The sequence below is a fragment of the Lonchura striata genome, chromosome 3 (genome assembly GCF_050655825.1).
Source record: "Lonchura striata isolate lonStrDom1 chromosome 3, ASM5065582v1, whole genome shotgun sequence".
Classification (NCBI taxonomy): Eukaryota; Metazoa; Chordata; class Aves; order Passeriformes; family Estrildidae; genus Lonchura; species Lonchura striata.
Genome location: NC_140705.1, coordinates 107,448,556 through 107,467,512, shown reverse-complemented (window position 1 = coordinate 107,467,512; position 18,957 = coordinate 107,448,556). Strand labels below are relative to the sequence as shown.

The window sequence follows — 18,957 nt, the reverse complement described above, 5'->3', positions numbered from 1 at the left end:
ATGAGTTGTTGGAGAGCTCGGAGTAGGGATAGGAGGGACAGTCATTGCCATAACCCACTTGGCTGGCCCCAAAGGGCCAGGAAGAAAGGGGTGTTGTTGCTAATAAAACCATTTGTGTGGTTGGCCTCCCAGGAAGCAGGGTCAGGGTGGAGGAACATCCTCCACACTGTTGGCACTGGAAACTTAGCACAGTTCCAGTAGCACAGGCAGCAGCTAGGGTCACCAGCTCCTTTGTGCTGCTTGAACCAAAGTCTCAGCAAGGTGAAACAAAATGTAAATGCTGAGGTGAATTTTCACCTCTGGCCCCACTGTATCAAAAATTCTCAGTAGTATCAGTGTCAGTGCCTAGTAACAAAGGACATCAGGATTTGCCTCAAAAAAATACATGCAGCCCTCAATTTAAAAAATAATTTTTTTCCTGGGACCATGTTAATCAGACAGAGGAGAAAGGGTATATTTTTAAAGACGTGTTCAAAGTGTTTAATAGTTTTTGAATATTGAAACAAGGAACAAGAAAAGGAAACTTTTCAGACCAGAAAGGGTGATGCAAACTTTGAAATGGTGTCTTTTCAGGAGTTATGTGCCAACCCTCAGTTTATAATTGGAGGAGCTACCCGAACAGATGTCTGCCAAGGAGAGCTGGGTATGTATAGTGCTTCTGAATTTTGCTTTGGAAGAAGAAAAAGAAATGAAACTTCATTTAAAAACTCATGATACATGAACCATTTTATTGGCTACTTCCCAGACATAGTATGGAGGGACAGACACCCAAGAAGAGGACTCACATACCAGCACTGCTGCCTGAGATAGAGTATATGTGGGTTTGTTAGAGCTATGTCAAAACTGGAAGACACCAAAATGGCTCCTGGAGGAAGGCAGTAATTATGTGGAACAGAAAACTGGTTTGCTTTTGACCTCTTAAGACAGAGGTGGATGCCAGTCTAACCATGGGAGCACATGCCCTGAGGCAGGAGAGTGAGATTTGTGCCCATGCCAGCAAGAGCAGCTCCAAAGACTCAGGGGACAAGGGACACCAGGGAAATTTTCTGCTGTAGACTAGTCCTTAGGTGCTTTTATCTGGGAGGCAGAGCAAATTCCTGGCTCAGTTTCACACAAAACAAATACACAACAACCAAGGAACAGAACAGGAACTGGTTTAGTAGGGGGAGTGGGTCTGTGATGTGCCATTTTGTGTCAAGCAGGATGGTCCAAGTATGAGTTAGAAACAAGGACCACGTCAGAAAGAAATGAACAGAGAATGTAAAATTTGTAATACCATCCACAGCAAACAGATTTTTCCAAATCCCTCATGCTGAACCCTCCTTTCTGTTTGAACTGCATTCATGTAGAGCTGTGAGCAGGAACAGGAGCAACCAGGAACCAGCCACTCAGGCAAAAAAAAGGCAGTGCAGCTCAGCCCCCTGAATCAGGAATACAGAGGAAGTATCTCTCAGGCAGCACTCATCCTCTCCCAGACATCCATCATAAAAAAACTTCCCTTTACCCATTTTTTCTGCAGTGTTTGCCTTTGGCTAAACAGAGCTGCTGTGCAAGTGGCCAGAAGGGAGCTGTAAGGGGACTTTATTCCCTCTCAGAGTAGCTGCAGCAGCAGCTCCTTCCCTGCCTGCCTCACTGATGAGATCCAGCTGCAGAGGACAGCAGCAGCAAACCCTTGACTGCATAGAGAGGCGAGAAGGCTGAAACTCTTGTAATGAGAATTTGATAGATTAGACACAGAGAAATCAGCCTTTCTCCCTCCTGTGCTGCTAACTGCAGTACTCCTGACCTCGCTGGTCTTCCAGCACATCCATTGTGCAAATGAGATTGAAACAATTTCTGCAAGTCGTTGGCGATAAATAACACCAGTGCTGCTCTTGTAAACATGGCACTATTAAAGCACTTGCTAAAAAATTCCCTGGTGTGTGGGCTTGTGCTCCAAATGCTAAAAAAAAAAAGATTCCAAATCATATACTTGCTCCAGGATATTTATTTGGTGGATGCTAAAACAGAGTATGGGGAAATCACTTACTGTATTTCAGGAGAATGGCTCAAATAAGTAATAAAAGTGACATTTCTTGTCACCTCCTATTTGGAAAGTTTCTATAATGGCATAAAAAAAAAAAAAATTAAGAACATACCCCTGAAGTAAAACCTCATTTTCCCAGTTTCCAAGCTATAAGACTGAAAAATATTATCTGTTTTTAAACTAGAAGAGGTCTGTTCATTATTCGTGTTTAGCCTAGAAACTGAATACAAATACCCTGAGCCCTTTTCTGTTTCTGTCACCTGCTGAATGTTTCTGTGGAGTCCCAGTCCCTTGTGCTAAATGGGCTTTCCTTAGAGATCAGTACCAAAATCTGTCACATAGTGGTAACAACAGAACTGGACACCAAAACCTCCTGGGGAGGGTGCCTTGCTCTGGGTTTTCCCAAGACATCTTTTTGTGGGCAGGAACCCAAAGGCTGGTCCTGAAAACTATCCCAAAACTAGAAGAAAAGCCCCAAAATCTGATTCTGCTCTTATTAGAAGCTTGATTTTTCTCTCTCACACACACACACAAAAAGAAAAAAAAAATAAAAGAAGAAAAAAAAAGAAGAAAAAGAGAAAATAATGAAAGATAATCCAATTTGTTTCTGCAAGGCTGCTTACAGTTGCTTCTACACACACTGACCCTTCACAAAAATAAACTGCAGGCATGGGATTTGCCTTCTCGCCTTCAGGTATTTGCTTTACATCTCTGAGGCATACTCAGCTTTTTTTGATATTTGATCCAATACCTTGAATATCAAAGTCCTTGTTACTAAAACCCTCATGTAAAACACTTCTATTGAAACAGACCCTGATTACATATTTACATAAACCCCGTATGTGACTGGATAACACATCCTTTAGAGAAATAGAGCCTATTTTTAATAATATTCTCTGACATGTTTCTTTTCTTTTAAAAATAACACTGCAGGTCTGGGTTTATGTGAACAAAAGGAACAAGAAAACCCAGAGCTGGTCTCACTCCATTAAACTTATTTCTTTGACAACAGCGTAAGCTAGATGAATATCAGCTTGGGAAGTTTGATGGGGACTTGAAAGCCTTGAAATGTTTTAAAAGTTCTTTGAACCATACCTTTTTGATAGCCTAGTAACAACTTGAAATGTAGTCACATAGTCTTAGTTATTAAAGGTGACTTACGAAGTTTTCTTGCTGCTATCTGAGTAAGGTAAATTGAGGACTGTTTGCAGAAGTTCTTAAGAAGTAAGTGGCATAAATTTAATTTAAATAATATAAAATGTACTTAAAGCCCCTTGGTTTAATATTAGCTTTCCAGATCCACACTATTTCTATTCATGAGTTGCCTTTGCTCTGGATGCCCAGAGGCCACTCTGGGCACAGCAGCTCCCTGGGCTGGCAGCTGCAGGAGCTCCCTGAAGCCAAGGCAAATGCACCAGTTCACACCAGCCCAGGATCCAGCCCCACATGGGCTTTGTGCTTGCCTCGTCCTACAGGCAGATTTGGGGAGATTAGAGGTATCCTGGAGAACAAACCAAAGCCTGACAGCTCTGAGATTGATCTGATGCCTGTTGAGGTTGTGGGCAGGAGAGAACTTAATAGTACTGGGCTCGTTCACTTATTTTGCTATAGACATTAATACATGGCCCTTCTGACATTCAATCCCATGGGCTCAAGGATATTTGGGATCCTGCTTCTAGCAAATAAATCCCATTGATATTAAAAATACATTCACTAACAACTCGGATACTCCAAGGAGAAGAAAGCCCGTTCCTTTGCTGGATTCTTCTTTGGCTTTTTGTACACAGCTGCAGTACAGAATTAATTTCCATAGAAAACCTAAGAAAGTCTTTAAACTCTCAAAGCAGAGGCAACCTGCACTGCCATAAATTATAAGCTAGTGGGGTCAGTGCTTCCTTGTTGTCTGGTGTGATGCCGCAGGTACTACAAGCTCTGAACAAGGGCTTCCAGCAGAGACTAAAGCTGAGAGTCAGAGCTGCTTGGCAATCCAGGAAGCTACAGCATTGGTTTTGGATCCCTTCTGAACACCAGGCATTGCTGAAACAGCAACAAGCCAGAACAGACTCCGGACAGAAATGACTCTGTGCTGTCCACTTGCATCCTGGAACCAGACACTTGGATTTTCGGCTGAAATTCGCCATCTCTAGGTCAAAGGAGAGTTTAGATGCTTTGTGTCTAGACACTTTGATGGTAGCTAAACAGAAAGTGAGCACAGCTCTGGAGCAACTGAAACGAATCAAATTTCTCATTTATTTTATGGCCTCTGCAAGTGGAGCATGCTTGGGTAAACATCATCAATACAGAGGAGTGGCTGAGCTGCCAGGTCACCAAGGATGCGTTATTCGCCGCAGCAATTTGATTATCTCTGTAAGCCAGGGCTGCCTGGGCAGCACTGAGAGCTGGAGCCAACTCAGGACACCTGTGAGCAGCAAGGGATTCTATTTCAAGTGCACTAACAGTCAAAGTAGCTCTCCAAGATCACACATGTCTGTATATATATCTATATATAAATACACACACACACAGAGGAGATAGGCATGGCTAGGCTTCATTTTCCACCACAAATTCAAGGTCAGGATTGCTTAAATTAAAAAACAAACAAACAAACAAAAAAACAACCAACCAAACAAAAAAAAAAAAAACCAAAAAACCCCAAAAACACAACAGCAAAAAAATCCCATTTACTAACATTTCAAATGACTTCAGATCCAGAAATCAAGCTGGCTTCTTTATAGGACATTCCGTAGCAGCAGTAAACACTGTAATTGGCATTTGTTTGAAACTTTTGTTCATGAAATATGACACTGAACAGAAGCAGTGATATGTGTCCATAAGTGATTGGAGGGCTAATATTGAGAAAGCTTTTTTTTTAAAAAAAATAGTTATTTTTATAAACTATAATGCTGCAACTTTAAACCCATACGGCGAGCAGAAATTATTTTTGATATTGTCATTTTTCTGACTGTGAGACTATTTGAAATACATTCTAATTAATTGATCAGTTGGCCTCTTTTTCTCTCCCTCAAAAAAATTCCCTTTTTAGGAATGGAATGAAATAGTTTCCTCACAGAGTGAAAGATTACTTTTAACCTGCAGCTGAACCAGAACATGTCTGAGGGTCCTACATAAGGTGCCTTTCTGGGGAGCTTGTGCTGTAGGCACAATCACAAACTGAACTGTGAAACTTGCTACTGGCAAAATGGTGTTGAACTTTGAAAAAGGGAAAAGGAAGTGCCAATTTGTCCTCTTTTAGAACTAGTCATATATTAATCCAGTAGGGCTGAGAAGGCTTCTTAATAGGCCAGGATCCCATTATGGTGTACAAGAAGGTAAGAAGCCAACTGCACAATTTAGGCCCTGTCATGGAAGCTCCTTGATATGGACAGATTCCTACATCCTCTGAAAGTAAATATCACAGGAGCCTGAATGTTGTGCATCTCTGCTATCCAAAGATGTCCCCAAACCACCTACATTCAGACACACTTCCATTTTTTATCAAGTTACTAACCAATTCCCAGCTGGTTCCTTTTGGTTGGCACAAGCTTAGTCAAAGCTATTAGACCCTGGAAAGCAAGATTTGGAGATGGGACTCTGCAGTGCTCTAGGGAGGCATGGCTGCTTTTAAGACCAAGTCCAGCACTGCAATTCTTCCAACACAGTTCTTCCCAGGTGTGCTTTGAGCAGCAATGCCCTGAAATGCTTCCCTGGGAGGTCAGACTGTATTGGTGTGTTGGAGACAGCCTGCAGCATCCAGGTTGCTCACTCTCCCAGCTGCTAAGAAATTAATTCATGCTGTAAGAAAGGTGCCTTGAAGGATTTCACACTGCATTTGCCATCCTCTGGGCTGAGATTCTGAAACTGTTTAGTTCTGAGGAGGGAAGTAAACAACATATTTAAGAAAACCCCCTCATTTCACCAATCTTCTGCCCAGCTGTTCATCCAACATACACCATCCTCAGCAAAACCTGGAGTAGTTTCTCACTCATTGGCTTTAAAATCCTGGCCAAGATTTTAGAGGAAACTGTTCCAGATGTTGCAACACTGGGAGAGCACCAGTTTGTTACTGCTGCTGGCCTTCTCTGGTCTTACAGGGTGGAGGGACACAACAGGATCACTAGAGACACCCACCTTGGTTCCTTCTCAGAAATAATATTCTGCACTTCACAGCATGCCAGCGACAGCCACAGCATCGGAAAAATGAGGATTTCAGTTCTGACTTGATATGGCTTTTCTTCTTCCTCCTCTGAAAATCCATTCCCCAGACTTATCACCATTATTTCTACTTCTTCAAGGAAAACAGAGATTTTAACAGCTTAAGGCATACACTGTACTAAGGAAAGCCTCGAAGAAATAGCTACAAAGCAGATCTGAGTGTTCTCAGTCTCATTTTTTCCTGCATCTACATTTCCTTGGAAGAGAATGTTCTTAAAGCCTTTTTTTCCTCAGACCTTGTGCTCTTATAATTTTGCTTATTTTATACCTAAGTACGTAAGGCTGGGAGGAAATTTACAGGCCACCAAGTTGATCCCTTCTTGAGAAGGTTTTTGCTCATAGATGTTCTGAGGCTTCTGGACTTTCTTTTCTATATGCAGAGCATCGACTTTTCCCTATTTCCACTTTAAACATGTCACAATCCTTTTATTTTATCTCCTCCTCTGCAAAGGAAATATTATCTTTCAACTAAGAGCCCTTGCCTCAAACAGCTTTTCTGCAAAGCAGCATTTAACCTGCCTCACACTTTCTCTTCAAACCTCACTTGTATAGGATGAGCACAAATTTTTTTAACCTCTTCTCTTAAAAAATGCACTTGCATGAAGGAGAAGCAGGCAATGCAACCATTTGTCTGCCCCCTTCCAGCTTGAATGCTCTTCTCTGAATGTGGCAGCCAAGATAAGGCAGAAAATCCTGGGGGAAGGCTCAAGCAGCACGTCACATATAAAGTATGGATTTCCCCTCCTCTTTAGAAAGGCCTGAACTGCCAGTACAGGTAGAAATATATCATATTGCATATCATGACTTAGGACCCACAGTGTGATCAGCCAGCTCAGGTGGTTACACCAGGGGACACTCCTTTCCAGAGGTTTCTCAAAGCAGCTCATAGGAGCCATCTGGGTACCTCCCTGTGGGGTACAGGCAGCAGAGAGCACCTGGCAAGTCCCTTCATCCTACTTTTACACTTGTATTCACCATGGCATTAAATCATAAATCCCAAGTCAATATAAAGAGTTAACTGCTGCTCTAGGATGTTCAGTCTTGCTGCAGATTAAACCCTTTCCTTGTTTTCTCAATTCACTTATTACCTCTGAAGCAAGAGCTGTGATGCCGGCTCCTTCTGCAGAATATGCACCTGCCAAAGGAGCTATGTCTTGGCACAGATGATCCTCAGGAAACCAGGAAAATGCTAGTACCTTCAGAGCAGTTTTTTTTTTTGCGAGGCTTTCTGCACACCTCAGAAATAAAGCAGAACCACAGAAGTTCCTCCTGCTGCTGGCAGTGTACAAACACGACGAGTCACCGGGGTGTGACAGAGGCTTCTGCTCACTCAGCCTCCAATCCTCAATAAACAGGAAACCAACCCTGCAAACAGCTCCAGCTGCAAGGCACACTGCCTCCAGGGAGTAAGGAATGGGCTAAAGAAAGGATTGACCTCCTTTCAGAGGACCCAGGAGGCTTCATCTTCCATTAGACTGCTGGGCAAATCTCTGGCAGTAGCTCCAAGTTCAAGTTCAGACCTTCAAAGAAAGGGCTGAGGCGGAATAGGCCCACAGCTGTTCCAGCTATCCACTGAACCTTCTCCAAAAGATAGGAATGGAAGTCCCACCATCCTTCTATCAACCCAGAGCTTTTGCCCTCCACTGGACATCTCCTGAGCCCTTGTCTGCCCCACATGTAGTGGCTTGAGTCTACTTAAAGTACCACAGGTCATTAACTCTGTCCTGCCCAGCCATTTTGCAACCCACACACCTCAAATACCTTCTCCTTCTGGCTGTGCTTTTGATCTCCCAAGGGCACTAATAAGCTTAGGTGAAGCAGCCTGTTTTCACAGCTTCATTACAAAATCAAAGTACAAACTGGACCATTCAAATTACTACCATGGTCAGCCTCAGAGGCCCCAGGATACCTGTGTGGTTTGGGTGAGTGGAAAATGAGCAAAAGAGAGAGATAACAGAACAAGAATGGACCGCTGAACCAAGACTGAGTCTGGCATAGCTTTTACTGCTGGCATTTTAGTCCAGGTGAGAGTGTAACTTATGGAGTTATTAATGAACTTTTCTGCCTTGTAATGTGTTTTTTTAGGCGATTGCTGGCTCCTAGCTGCCATTGCATCTCTCACTTTGAATCCAGATATTCTGTTCCGTGTTGTTCCCAAGGCTCAGAGTTTCCAGGAGGACTATGCTGGAATCTTTCATTTCCAGGTACCCTGCGATCAGGGGATTGAGAATAAAAAAGGAAAATACTAGTATTTAATTAGAAGCAGATTTTTTCAGATTTTTTTTCTGTGGGTTTTTGTTTTGTTGGTTTTTTGTTTGTTTGTTTTTTGGGTTTTTTTTGTTTGTTTGTTTTGTTTTGTTTGGAACATGTGAAATAATCAACAGTTACAGTGTGTACATGAAATTGATGGGGGAGAGAGAAAGAAAATAAGAACAGAGTTAAATAATGTTGAATGACACCTGCTAACTGGTGAGGTTCTGCTGTCTTACAGATGGGGCTCTGGGGAGTTCTGCAGATTTTGTAAACTGATCTGAACCATCAGGCTGCATGAGCCCAAACCAAGCTCTTTTGCTGCCAGCTGTTGAGAGTGAATGCAGGCTGGTGTGTTGCCTTTTGCTTCCTCCCTTTCCCTCCCTGCTTTGCCTTTATTTCCTTGCCTGTGAAGCCAGAGTGTTGGGATTTAGACAACCTGCTTTGACTGGAGGTTAAGCTCAGGTGGGAGCAGTGTAGATTCCCCTGCTAAAGGAGCTGTTCTGGTGAGGACAGAAGTTTTAGAACACATACCTAGCCCTTCCACCAGCTCACCTTTGAGTGTTATGGTGTGAATTATCATTTCTCCTTTCAGGAATGCAGCAAATCCTGGAATAAACATTTCTAGCTTTGAGGCCAAAATTTAGCACTAGCAATGTTTTTTCATGTTTCCTAGTATTTGCAGAAGTGATTAACACTATTGAGCACTTCCACTTTAAATGATCTCTTTTTACAGGCATTTTTACAGGCATATTGTTTTTTTTTTTCCCTTAAGGTTTGAGCCTTGAGATAGTTCAGAGCATCCTATCTCTATGCTGGCTTTCTGGGCTGTCCACCGTGTAAATGCAGTTTACATGTTCAGACAATGTTTTTGATGCTATGTACAACAAGATGCTGTTAATATTTCCTATCAACAAAATTTTATATAGCATTAAGAAAGCTGCTGAACGATCCATGTAGCTGGGAGGAGTTTGTCTATTACAAAGGAGAAGGACCCAGCACGGGAGTAACCCTACAGTGGCTTCTGCAGGGGGATGACAGGTGAAGGAGTAGGAGGATGGCAGCGTGGAGCTGTTTCGGGCACACCAGCCTCCATCATCTTTTCCTTTCTTCCTTCCCTCAGTTCTGGCAGTATGGGGAGTGGGTGGACGTGGTGGTGGACGACAGGCTGCCCACCAAGAACGGGAAGCTGCTCTTCGTGCACTCGGAGGAAGGCAACGAGTTCTGGAGCGCGCTGCTGGAGAAGGCCTACGCCAAGTACGGGGCTGGGTGGGGGCTGTGCCTCTGGTGGTGGCCCAGACCAGGGATGTCAGTCACAACACTCTTCATTCTAAGGCAGCCTCCCTCCCACCCCGCATCTACAGTTCCCTCTGGGTCCATAAAGGGTGGTGCCAACTGTATTTCAAGGGGCTTGAATTTTTTTGCCCCAGGTCACATTGTGCTTGCAGGTGGAGATGGACCCTTGTATAGCTCTTATCCTTTCCCCCCACAGGTTGAATGGCTCTTATGAAGCTCTAGCAGGAGGCTCCACTGTGGAGGGCTTTGAGGATTTTACTGGAGGCATCTCTGAGTCCTATGAGCTACGGAGGGCTCCTTCAAACCTCTACCAAATCATCCAGAAGGCCCTGAGAGCTGGGTCACTGCTTGGCTGCTCCATCGATGTAAGAGGGATTTTTGGGGTTTGGGATTTGGAATTTGGGATTTGGGATTTGGGATTTGGGGTTTGGGATTTGGGATTGGAATGTGGGATTTGGGATTTGGGATTGACAAGTCTTTACTCTCCTTGCTCTGCTTCCCAGGGCTCTGGCCCATACTGTGACAAAAGCCCAGACCAATGTAAAATATAGGTAGGAAAGTCTGCTACAAGAGCAAACTGAATTAATGTGAGATCTTTATTGAATTCAGTATCAAAAAATTTGGACAAGGTTCTAAATAACCAATGCTCATCATGTCTCCCTATTTCCATGACAGCATGTGGTAATACTTAGAACTGTGAACAGCCTGCTGGTCTTCATGAACTCCATTCTCTGAATATCATTTCTCATTCAAATTTTATGTAATTTCAGTTCCAGACATTTGACTGCCAGAGACAAACTCACTGAGACACTTTGTTGTAGCCGGTAGTCTGATTCCGGCTTTGTTTTTCAGTCCTAAGGATTACTGACACCTATAATACAAACTGTAACTCTCAAGTTACAGATGATGTTTGAACATGTTTTGAAAACGTCACACCTTTCACATCCTGTTTAATTTTCTTGTTTGCATTGTGGCTTACAGAATTATCAGAATTCAGTTTTTCTATACTGGATCTCATCTGAGACAGGTTAGAACTAAGTTCATGTGAACACATCTTTGCATGTGACTGGATCTGTCACCTGAGCTGGGAACTGGATTTAGAGATAGATTTCATTGTACATTCTTGAATTTCTTCTGTGCTTGGACTGCATATTAAGGGACATGAAACTACAGCTTTTGCTGTGGCTCTCACCTTAATTTAATATACTTTGCATCAAGAATATTGGTATTCATTGTGAACACCACTTTGGATATCTTCCCCCATATTAATTTGTTTATGAAAGCTCAGTTCATACGCAATATATAATCATAAATGTGCATGCTTTTATTGCTCCAGATAACTGCTACAGCTGAAATAGAAGCAATCACAAGTCTGAAGCTGGTAAAAGGACATGCTTACTCTATCACTGGAGCAGAGGAGGTAAGCCAGCCTCTCTGGGGCCATCAGGCAAACCAGCTTGGGGTTGCAACACTGCAGTGCCTTCAACTTTCTGATGTCTTTCAGTGACCGACCATAAAAATATTCCTAACTTTTATACATTCATACAGAAAAAGGAAGTACCTGTAGCACTCAGTCAGGTCAGAAGCTCTGTACAAGTAGTGGTATGGAGCACATTGTACAGTCTGCCATTTGTATGGTACCAACAGGCTGGGGTACAAAGTGTAAAAGTGCGCCAAGCTGTTGCCAAAATTCAGGGTACAGAAAGGAGGAGCAGGAGAGGAGGCAGCCATTCCCCATGTGTTTATGTTGTGTGAGGTGGGAGAGAGCATTTTCCCAGTCAGAGCTGATGGGAAAAGAGTAAAAGCCTCTTTGATGAACTTTTTGAGTCTCATCTTCAGAGTGAGCCCCAGGTATTCCTGTTCCTCTGAAGTTGAAGTCATTACAAAGATGTCCATGCCAGATAACCTCCTTCCAACCTTGCTGTGCAGTGCTGTGCTATGTTCCCTGCTTTTGAGGATGTAGATATTTTACTGGTTTGTAGCTGATATTTTTCCTTGCAGGTTGCTGTCATTATATGAAATGGTGAGTGCTGCAGTTAATGGCTCACTTGGAGGCACAGGATAATGTAAAATAAGGGTGGAAGACATCTAGGTGTTTTTTAACTATTGCAAATTGTAATGGACTGCATCACACAAGTACAAATCATGTTTTATCCTATCTGAAAAGCAATTGCCCTTTGATGACTGGAATAATGGAAGTGCTCAGGCTCTGTTTGTTGTGGATCTTTTAGGTATATTACCGAGGACGGCCAGAGAAACTAGTGAGGCTTAGGAATCCCTGGGGTGAAGTAGAATGGACTGGATCTTGGAGTGATAAGTAGGTTTTTATATGCCCCTGCTTCTCTCTCTTTGGTGTATTTTGGACTCTATTAAAAATTAAATTGGGACAATGCAGTTAATCCAATCACAAAGTGTATTTGGGAGAGCTACTAAATCAGTTGGAATAAAACACTATTAATTTATTACCAAGGTTGGATATTGATCCAATCTTTCCAGCGGGCATTAATACCTGCCTCAGGCGGAATTTTCTCATCAGAGACAACAGCCCTTGGTTTGGCTCCGAGCAGCCCAATGCAAGCCACATCCACATCATTTTGCAAGACATTTTTTTCTCAAATTGATCCTACCAGTGATTCCAGGACCTAAGTAAAATATACAAACCAGTCCTGTTCCTGGGAGTTAAAGCAGGGGTAAACCATTATACCTCTGCTTTGACTCTGAGGTTGCTCAGCTCTAAATCACACCAAAATTTGGTACCTATCTGAGAATCTTGAAAAATCTGGGATGGTGACTAAGATAAGGACACAAAATTTTCAAAATCTCTCAGAAACTGTCTGGGCTTCAACTATCTTGGGAGCGTGGTAGTGACAACACCTCTTCTACTTTTATATTTAGAATGGCATAAATTTTACTGTCATTTGGGCCACAATATATGTTTTCATGCAGCACTTTGAGATTTCAGTTTCCTGACCTGACTGATTGCAGCCTGGGTGCTGAGGTATCATAATTAAGGATAGAGATAACATTACAATTAATTTTACTTTTATCAGAGCTGCTTCGCTCAGCCCCAAGGTAAGGTGCCTCAGGCACACACATATGCCATATCCTGGTTTTGTCACACCTGTTTTACCATGGGGCAGCCTTGCTGAGGCAGGTTCAGCACTGCATTGTCACATGGGAGCAGATCAGGGCAGAATCCATCCTGAGCACATTAATACCAGAATGGCAAGGAAGCAACTCTGTTTCTACAGTAAATTTTCTGATTTCACCTTTTTACTTTCCTGTTCCTTTATGATCCCCAACAATGGAGGTGGTATCATTTCCCTAGGGAGGATATCAGGCACCCCAATAAATCTTGAAATGCAGGAGCTCTGACTGACTTTCAGAATGTGAATTTCCTAATCCAGGCAGTCTGTTTGCACCTTCTGGCACCTAGCAGGGGAGATTCAATTCAAGGTTTATTTGTTGCAAATACTGCTGCAGTCCAATTCCAGCCCAGCACAGTCAGGTTGCGGTGTGTGCTGTCATTTAGAGGGGTGCAAGATCTATTTGTTGAAGAAATATATACTCCTTTATCTAGATAGAATCTAACTCAAATCTCACTGTAGAATAAAATGCAACAGCTGAACAATGTGCTTTTGTGCTTTGTCTGCAGTGCCCCTGAGTGGAATTATGTTGATCCTAAACAAAAACAGGCTCTGGATAAGCAAGTAGATGATGGAGAGTTTTGGTGAGAATTGTTGATTTAGATTACTCTTTTGGACATTTTATATGCTGTAAGCACTCCTTTCGATTGGATGGAGAGAAACTGCCAGCACCGAGGGGGTTAATAATGACATGTATGCATTGTTAGCCTCTTATTTATCTCCCTTGCTATTCAAATATTACCTTTTATTAGAGCTTGCATAACTCGGCACTAATCCAAAATATAGAGACCAGATGGTAATAAAATTAATGAGGTGGCAAGAATGAACCTCAGCTGCTCTACATTTTGAGGTTTGTTTTTTTGCCTAAATGCTACACACTAATGAAAAAGTTCAGATTACCAGCTTGGGAAGAGTCTGTTTACTCAGACCTAATAGAAAGCCTGTCCTAACCCTGATCTGATTATATATGGATCAGTGCTGAACTGATGTCACTCTGTCCTAGGCTGGAAAGATAAACGGGCAGTGCAATCAGCTGCATGGGCCATCAGGCACTGGGAAATGAGAGCAGACCTCTGCTAGCAGCATGGAGCAATCAAGCTCTGTCACTCATGCAAACCTACCAGGAATGGTAAAAACAAACATCAGTGATAGGAATGAAGCAGAACACCAAGCTGAGACTGTTTTCCTCCAGTGATGCTTTCACTAGGGCCAGCTCTTACTCCCTTTAGATGGGCTCTCCTCGCACATATTGTTTCATCAGCTCCAGTGAATTTTTTTATGAAGCATGATCCCATGAGGGATTGCCCACAGCTGGGGATGACAGAAAATGGTTTGACTGAGACCAAAATGTGTAACAGCAATTGACAGAGGCTGTCTCCAGAAGGTTCAGCTCATTCAGGCAGTGGGTAATTTTGTTTCCCAAAAGCCAGTTCCAAATTTCAGAATTCAATTAAATGCAGCTTTGGACAGCTCTGCAGCACCGTTGGGAGAGGTGTACAGCCTCAGCCACCTCAGCATCCTCATGCAGGCTGATGGACTAACCTGTCTCTTTGTGTGCCAGGATGGCATTTTCAGATTTCCAAAGGCAGTTTAGCCGCCTTGAGATCTGCAATTTGACTCCTGACACACTGACAAGCAACAAGGTCCACAAATGGGACCTGACCCTGTTTAATGGACAGTGGAGACGGGGTTCATCTGCTGGGGGCTGCCAAAACTACCAAGGTAAGAACCCAACCAAATGGGCCTTTGGTGAAATCCCAAACAAAACATGCAAAAAACCGCTTGTGAACTGGAGGAGGCTTTGATGGGGAAAAAAAGGGCTTGGAGGTGCAACAATATCTGTGGGGTTTAGACAGTAAGCAAAAGCCTGGGAGTTAAAGTGAAGATCTAATTCACACTTATTTCCTTGTGGGGGATTACCAGCCCACCAAGCAGTTAATTCATGGCGATATTTTTTTTTCCTCTGTCTGCTTTTCCTGCTTACATGGCTTTTCCTACTGGCTGGAGTAATCCTTTGAAGAGTTGGGCAGGCCAGGAAAGTGTCACAGTTCACTGGCACTGTTATTTCCAATTCGTTTTCAGGTTAGACCTCTGGAGAGGCTGTCTGGCATTTGGTCCTCTTGCAACAATAACAGCCTCAGCCAAGGACATTTCCTGGAGATAAATGACTGGCTGGAATTAACAGTACCAGCTCCTCCCTGTTGCTCATTAGTCCTGGGAAATACCCTGGTGCTTTGATTTCTCATGGCTCCAGTTGATACTCAGCATAGCTGTGAAAATACAAACCCATACAACTCAATGGAAAGAATTGGAAAAACTCCAGGCAAAAGTCCTTCCACGGAGATATTCTCTGTAGATCTAGTGACAGGCATCTTGATTGCAATGACAATTGCAATGACAGCAAGGCCTCCTCCTTTTTGTCTCCTGTTGGGAATTCTTAGCAACATACTGGACCAATCCCCAGTTTCAAATCCAGTTGGATGAACCAGATGATGACCATGAAGGGAGTTTGAACGAGCCATGCTGTACCATTCTGGTGGGCTTGATGCAGAAGAACCGCAGGAGACAGAAAAGAATGGGAGAAGGTCTGCTTAGTATTGGTTATTCACTCTATCAGGTAAAATTTGTTCCTGGTTTTAAAGGCTTTATTCCTTGTCCTGTTAAGCTGGAAAAAAATTAGCAGTGTGCTACATCTTGACATTCAGCACTACACTTCAGTAAGATCTGGATTTTTGCAAAATTACTCAATTACTTCTCTCATTTCTTCCTGAACCCCATAATATGGGAAGACTCAGATAAATTGAGGCTCAGTTTTTTCCCACTTCAACAGGATGGCAGTGTAAATTATTGAGCCAGTAATTCAGTAACAGTCTCATTGAGAATCTTCTTTTACAAAATCTGAATGGGGGCAGGCTTGGGGTGCCTGGCAATTCCAGATAAGTGTTTCTGATTACAGCCTATCATTAGCCTTCAGTTGTCACTTTCTTTTTTGTTAGTATTTCTCCCTTGTATTTCAAACTTTTTTTATCTATTGTCTGCCATATGCTACTGTTCTGATTCAGTAAATCTGGGGCTTTGTTTTCCCTGATTTTCCCTGTGCATCTAAAAACAGAATGTAAAGAAAAAACATGCAGTGTAATCTCTAATTTCTGTGGTGTGAGGGGAGAGAAACAAATGTAAAAATTTCCAACCGGTATCATCATGACCAATATCACATTTGAAGAAAAGCAATTAAATGCTGTACAGACTCCACTGGATGAAGATCATTAGCCAGCACAGGTGGAGCAGGTGGGAATGGCTGACTTTTACTAATGGATCTTGTGGTGTGGGATGGCTCAAAATTACAGAAGGTTTTCCCCAGTGCCCAAGTGCCTGCTTGCACACATGGCTCTCACTGAGCACATTTCTGAGCTGCCTTCTCTGTGGCACCAGGCAGCCTCACCTATCAGCATCCCAAATTTGTGCATTATGGATGTCTGTCTGCTCCCATTGATGAACTTGAAACTCCTTGCGCTTTACATCTATTCCATCCCATCCGTGCCCTCTGCAGCCTTACCCACAGAGGGGTAGGCCTGGTGACTCTCAAGTCACTTCAGTGACTTTTAATTAATTTTTTGGAAAAATCTAGCTGGTAAGTCATCTCAGGAAGGCACCAGCTATGATCCCAGCTCCCTTGGATCACACACTATAGTAGGTTTTACTGCATCGTGGCTATTGCTGCAGCTGGGGAGCTCCAGTGAGGACTGCAGAGATGATGACCTAAAGCAGATCTCTCTGCAGGAGAAGGTGAAAATATGTGTGTTCAAGTCTGTCTACCTGCTCTGCAGAGCTTTTATAAATCATGTAGCTGCCTGCTGACAGCAGCTGTGTGTCCATCACTCAGCTCCTGCCCTTCTGTGTGCTGGATATAGGCAACAACAGACCCTGAAGTCTCAGGGGGCCACTCAATCCCCTTGTATGGGTGATGTTTTTAAAAGCTCTTTTGGGAACTGGGAGGACATTCTCTTTGGCTCTCACTGGAATCTGTGCTCTCAAAACAACTCATTGCTTTCACAAGATTTGCCTTATATTTGGAGGTACAAGTTAGCATAGAAATTCTGTTAATTTAGGAAGGGCCAAATATTGAAACTTGCTACTTGTTATAGTTGCTTCCCAACAATCTCATCATCCCCAGGCTGTCTGCTAGTGACAGTAGCCTTATATTTTTATCATATTCAGTAGCAGTAGACTAATGGAGTTTGGGTCTGCTGTAATAAACTCTCTGGTTTTGGTTAGCAAAGTAGGACTAACTTGTTGATTTTCCTGGCTGAGCATTTACTGAGACTTACTCAAATATTTCCAACCAACAGTATCATTCACAACACCACATCAGGGGAAAAGCAATTCAATATGCTATAGATTTCTCTGGATGAAGATTCACTTTTTCCTTTGGAACAGCTATAGGACAAGACAGAATTTCATGTGTATCTGATACTATTATATGTGGCTGTAAATTAATTTTTTTTCAAAAAGTGTCTGAAGGAGGCTTTATCTGAATTTTTTCCCTACTGGTAGATGCAGGTATATAGCAGCACTTTAACATTGTCTCTTTCGATTCCTTCCAGATTCCTCAGGAGGTATGTATCTCTGCTGAAGACTTCCAGCCTCCACATGGGCATCTCCTCTTGCACTGGAGAATTTAGCTGCCATGATGACTTCTTCCTTATTAATGATATCTCTTCTGGAGAGCTTTGCCCTTGAATCACTAGACCAATATCTCAAGTTCTGAATAATCCTTTTCAAGGGACTGGGGAACAAGGATTTATTACAGATGTCTGACTCCCAGTCTTGATCTCATTTATACTTGTTGAAATTTAGCTTCCAGGAAGTTTGTACAACCGAGGTCAGAATTTGTCTGTTTAGTTCAGGTGAAGGCAGAACAGGATGTCTGCACTCTAAAACTGAGAAAATGTAGCTAATATTGTTTAGAATAAGTGCCAAGCTCTGTGGATCTGTTCCTTTTACAGTTCTGAGCTCAACCTTCCTTAATCCCCCCAGATGCCAATACTGAGGCAAAGAGACTTTTCCTTGCTGAAGAAAGAGACCCCAGGGGTGTCTGGCAGTAGGAATATCTTATACTCATTACTGAGGTCCAGCAGCCTATGCTGCTAATTTTTCCTTGGCTTTTGAGCCCTTTCCCTCTCTCAGTAAATGAACATGTGGCCACGTAGCAATTAACTTGCTCTTTTAGCAGCCTTGCAAATAGAAAGGGAAAATGAACTTTATATATTGGGGAAGATATGGATCTGTCTTACTAACCTTTGCAGTCCCACTTAGCTTAATATTGAGTGAGGGGAAAGGATGGGGCTGTTCAATAAATGCCAAATTCAATCTTATCTCAGAACAAAAGAGGAAAAACATGCACATTTTTCTACAGTTTGCAACATAAAACCTGAATGATTATACAATGTTTGGTAAGATTTTTTTGTGTGCTCTGGTCCTAGACAGGCAGAAGATTTATCCCTAAATGATGCTTCCCATCCTGTATCAGCCACACAGCATTTCTTGTGTGTCACTGAATCATACTTTTTGAAAGACAACTTTGTGGAGAAAAAGTCATGAATAAGAGTTTTATAGCAGGGATGCTGTTCTTACACTACTGTTCCTTCTTATGTCAGTGTTTTATTTTATGAACTACGCAATGTTTAACTTCCTAAAGAGTATATTTTTGTATTAAGGAAAATTTAAGTACTGCTTTCTAGAAAATCCAAATGAATATCCTTATTTTTACTAATAGAGGTGGGCTAAATCACATAATGTGGCCCCAAAATTCTCACCCCTGTGACTACTACTTTGTTCTGTTTACTATTTTTTCTGTCTATTTAAAGAAATAAGAGACTAAATTCCTATGCAATTAGGAGATTTATTCTATCCCATAAATTGCTCAAAAATATTCTGAAAATAGAATTTGTCCACAAGCTAGCAAAAAAATGCCCAATGCACAGAAAATTTAGAGTATAGTAATTTGATTAGATGTGAGCACACATT

General features: G+C 42.4%; 1 protein-coding gene across 3 annotated transcripts in view; it reads left to right on the top strand.

Annotated features, from left to right (window-relative positions):
- LOC110483091 (calpain-8) overlaps positions 1–18,957 on the top strand; it is a 41,208-nt gene that overhangs the window by 1,954 nt on the left and 20,297 nt on the right. For all 3 annotated transcript variants that reach the window (XM_021552742.4, XM_085577189.1, XM_085577190.1), the window contains exons 2-11: positions 574–643; positions 8,324–8,442; positions 9,612–9,745; positions 9,981–10,149; positions 11,121–11,204; positions 12,016–12,101; positions 13,440–13,514; positions 14,492–14,652; positions 15,372–15,547; positions 17,535–17,546. In XM_021552742.4, coding sequence (XP_021408417.2) covers positions 574–643; positions 8,324–8,442; positions 9,612–9,745; positions 9,981–10,149; positions 11,121–11,204; positions 12,016–12,101; positions 13,440–13,514; positions 14,492–14,652; positions 15,372–15,547; positions 17,535–17,546 — 1,086 coding nt within the window. The remainder of the gene's footprint in view (positions 1–573; positions 644–8,323; positions 8,443–9,611; positions 9,746–9,980; positions 10,150–11,120; positions 11,205–12,015; positions 12,102–13,439; positions 13,515–14,491; positions 14,653–15,371; positions 15,548–17,534; positions 17,547–18,957) is intronic.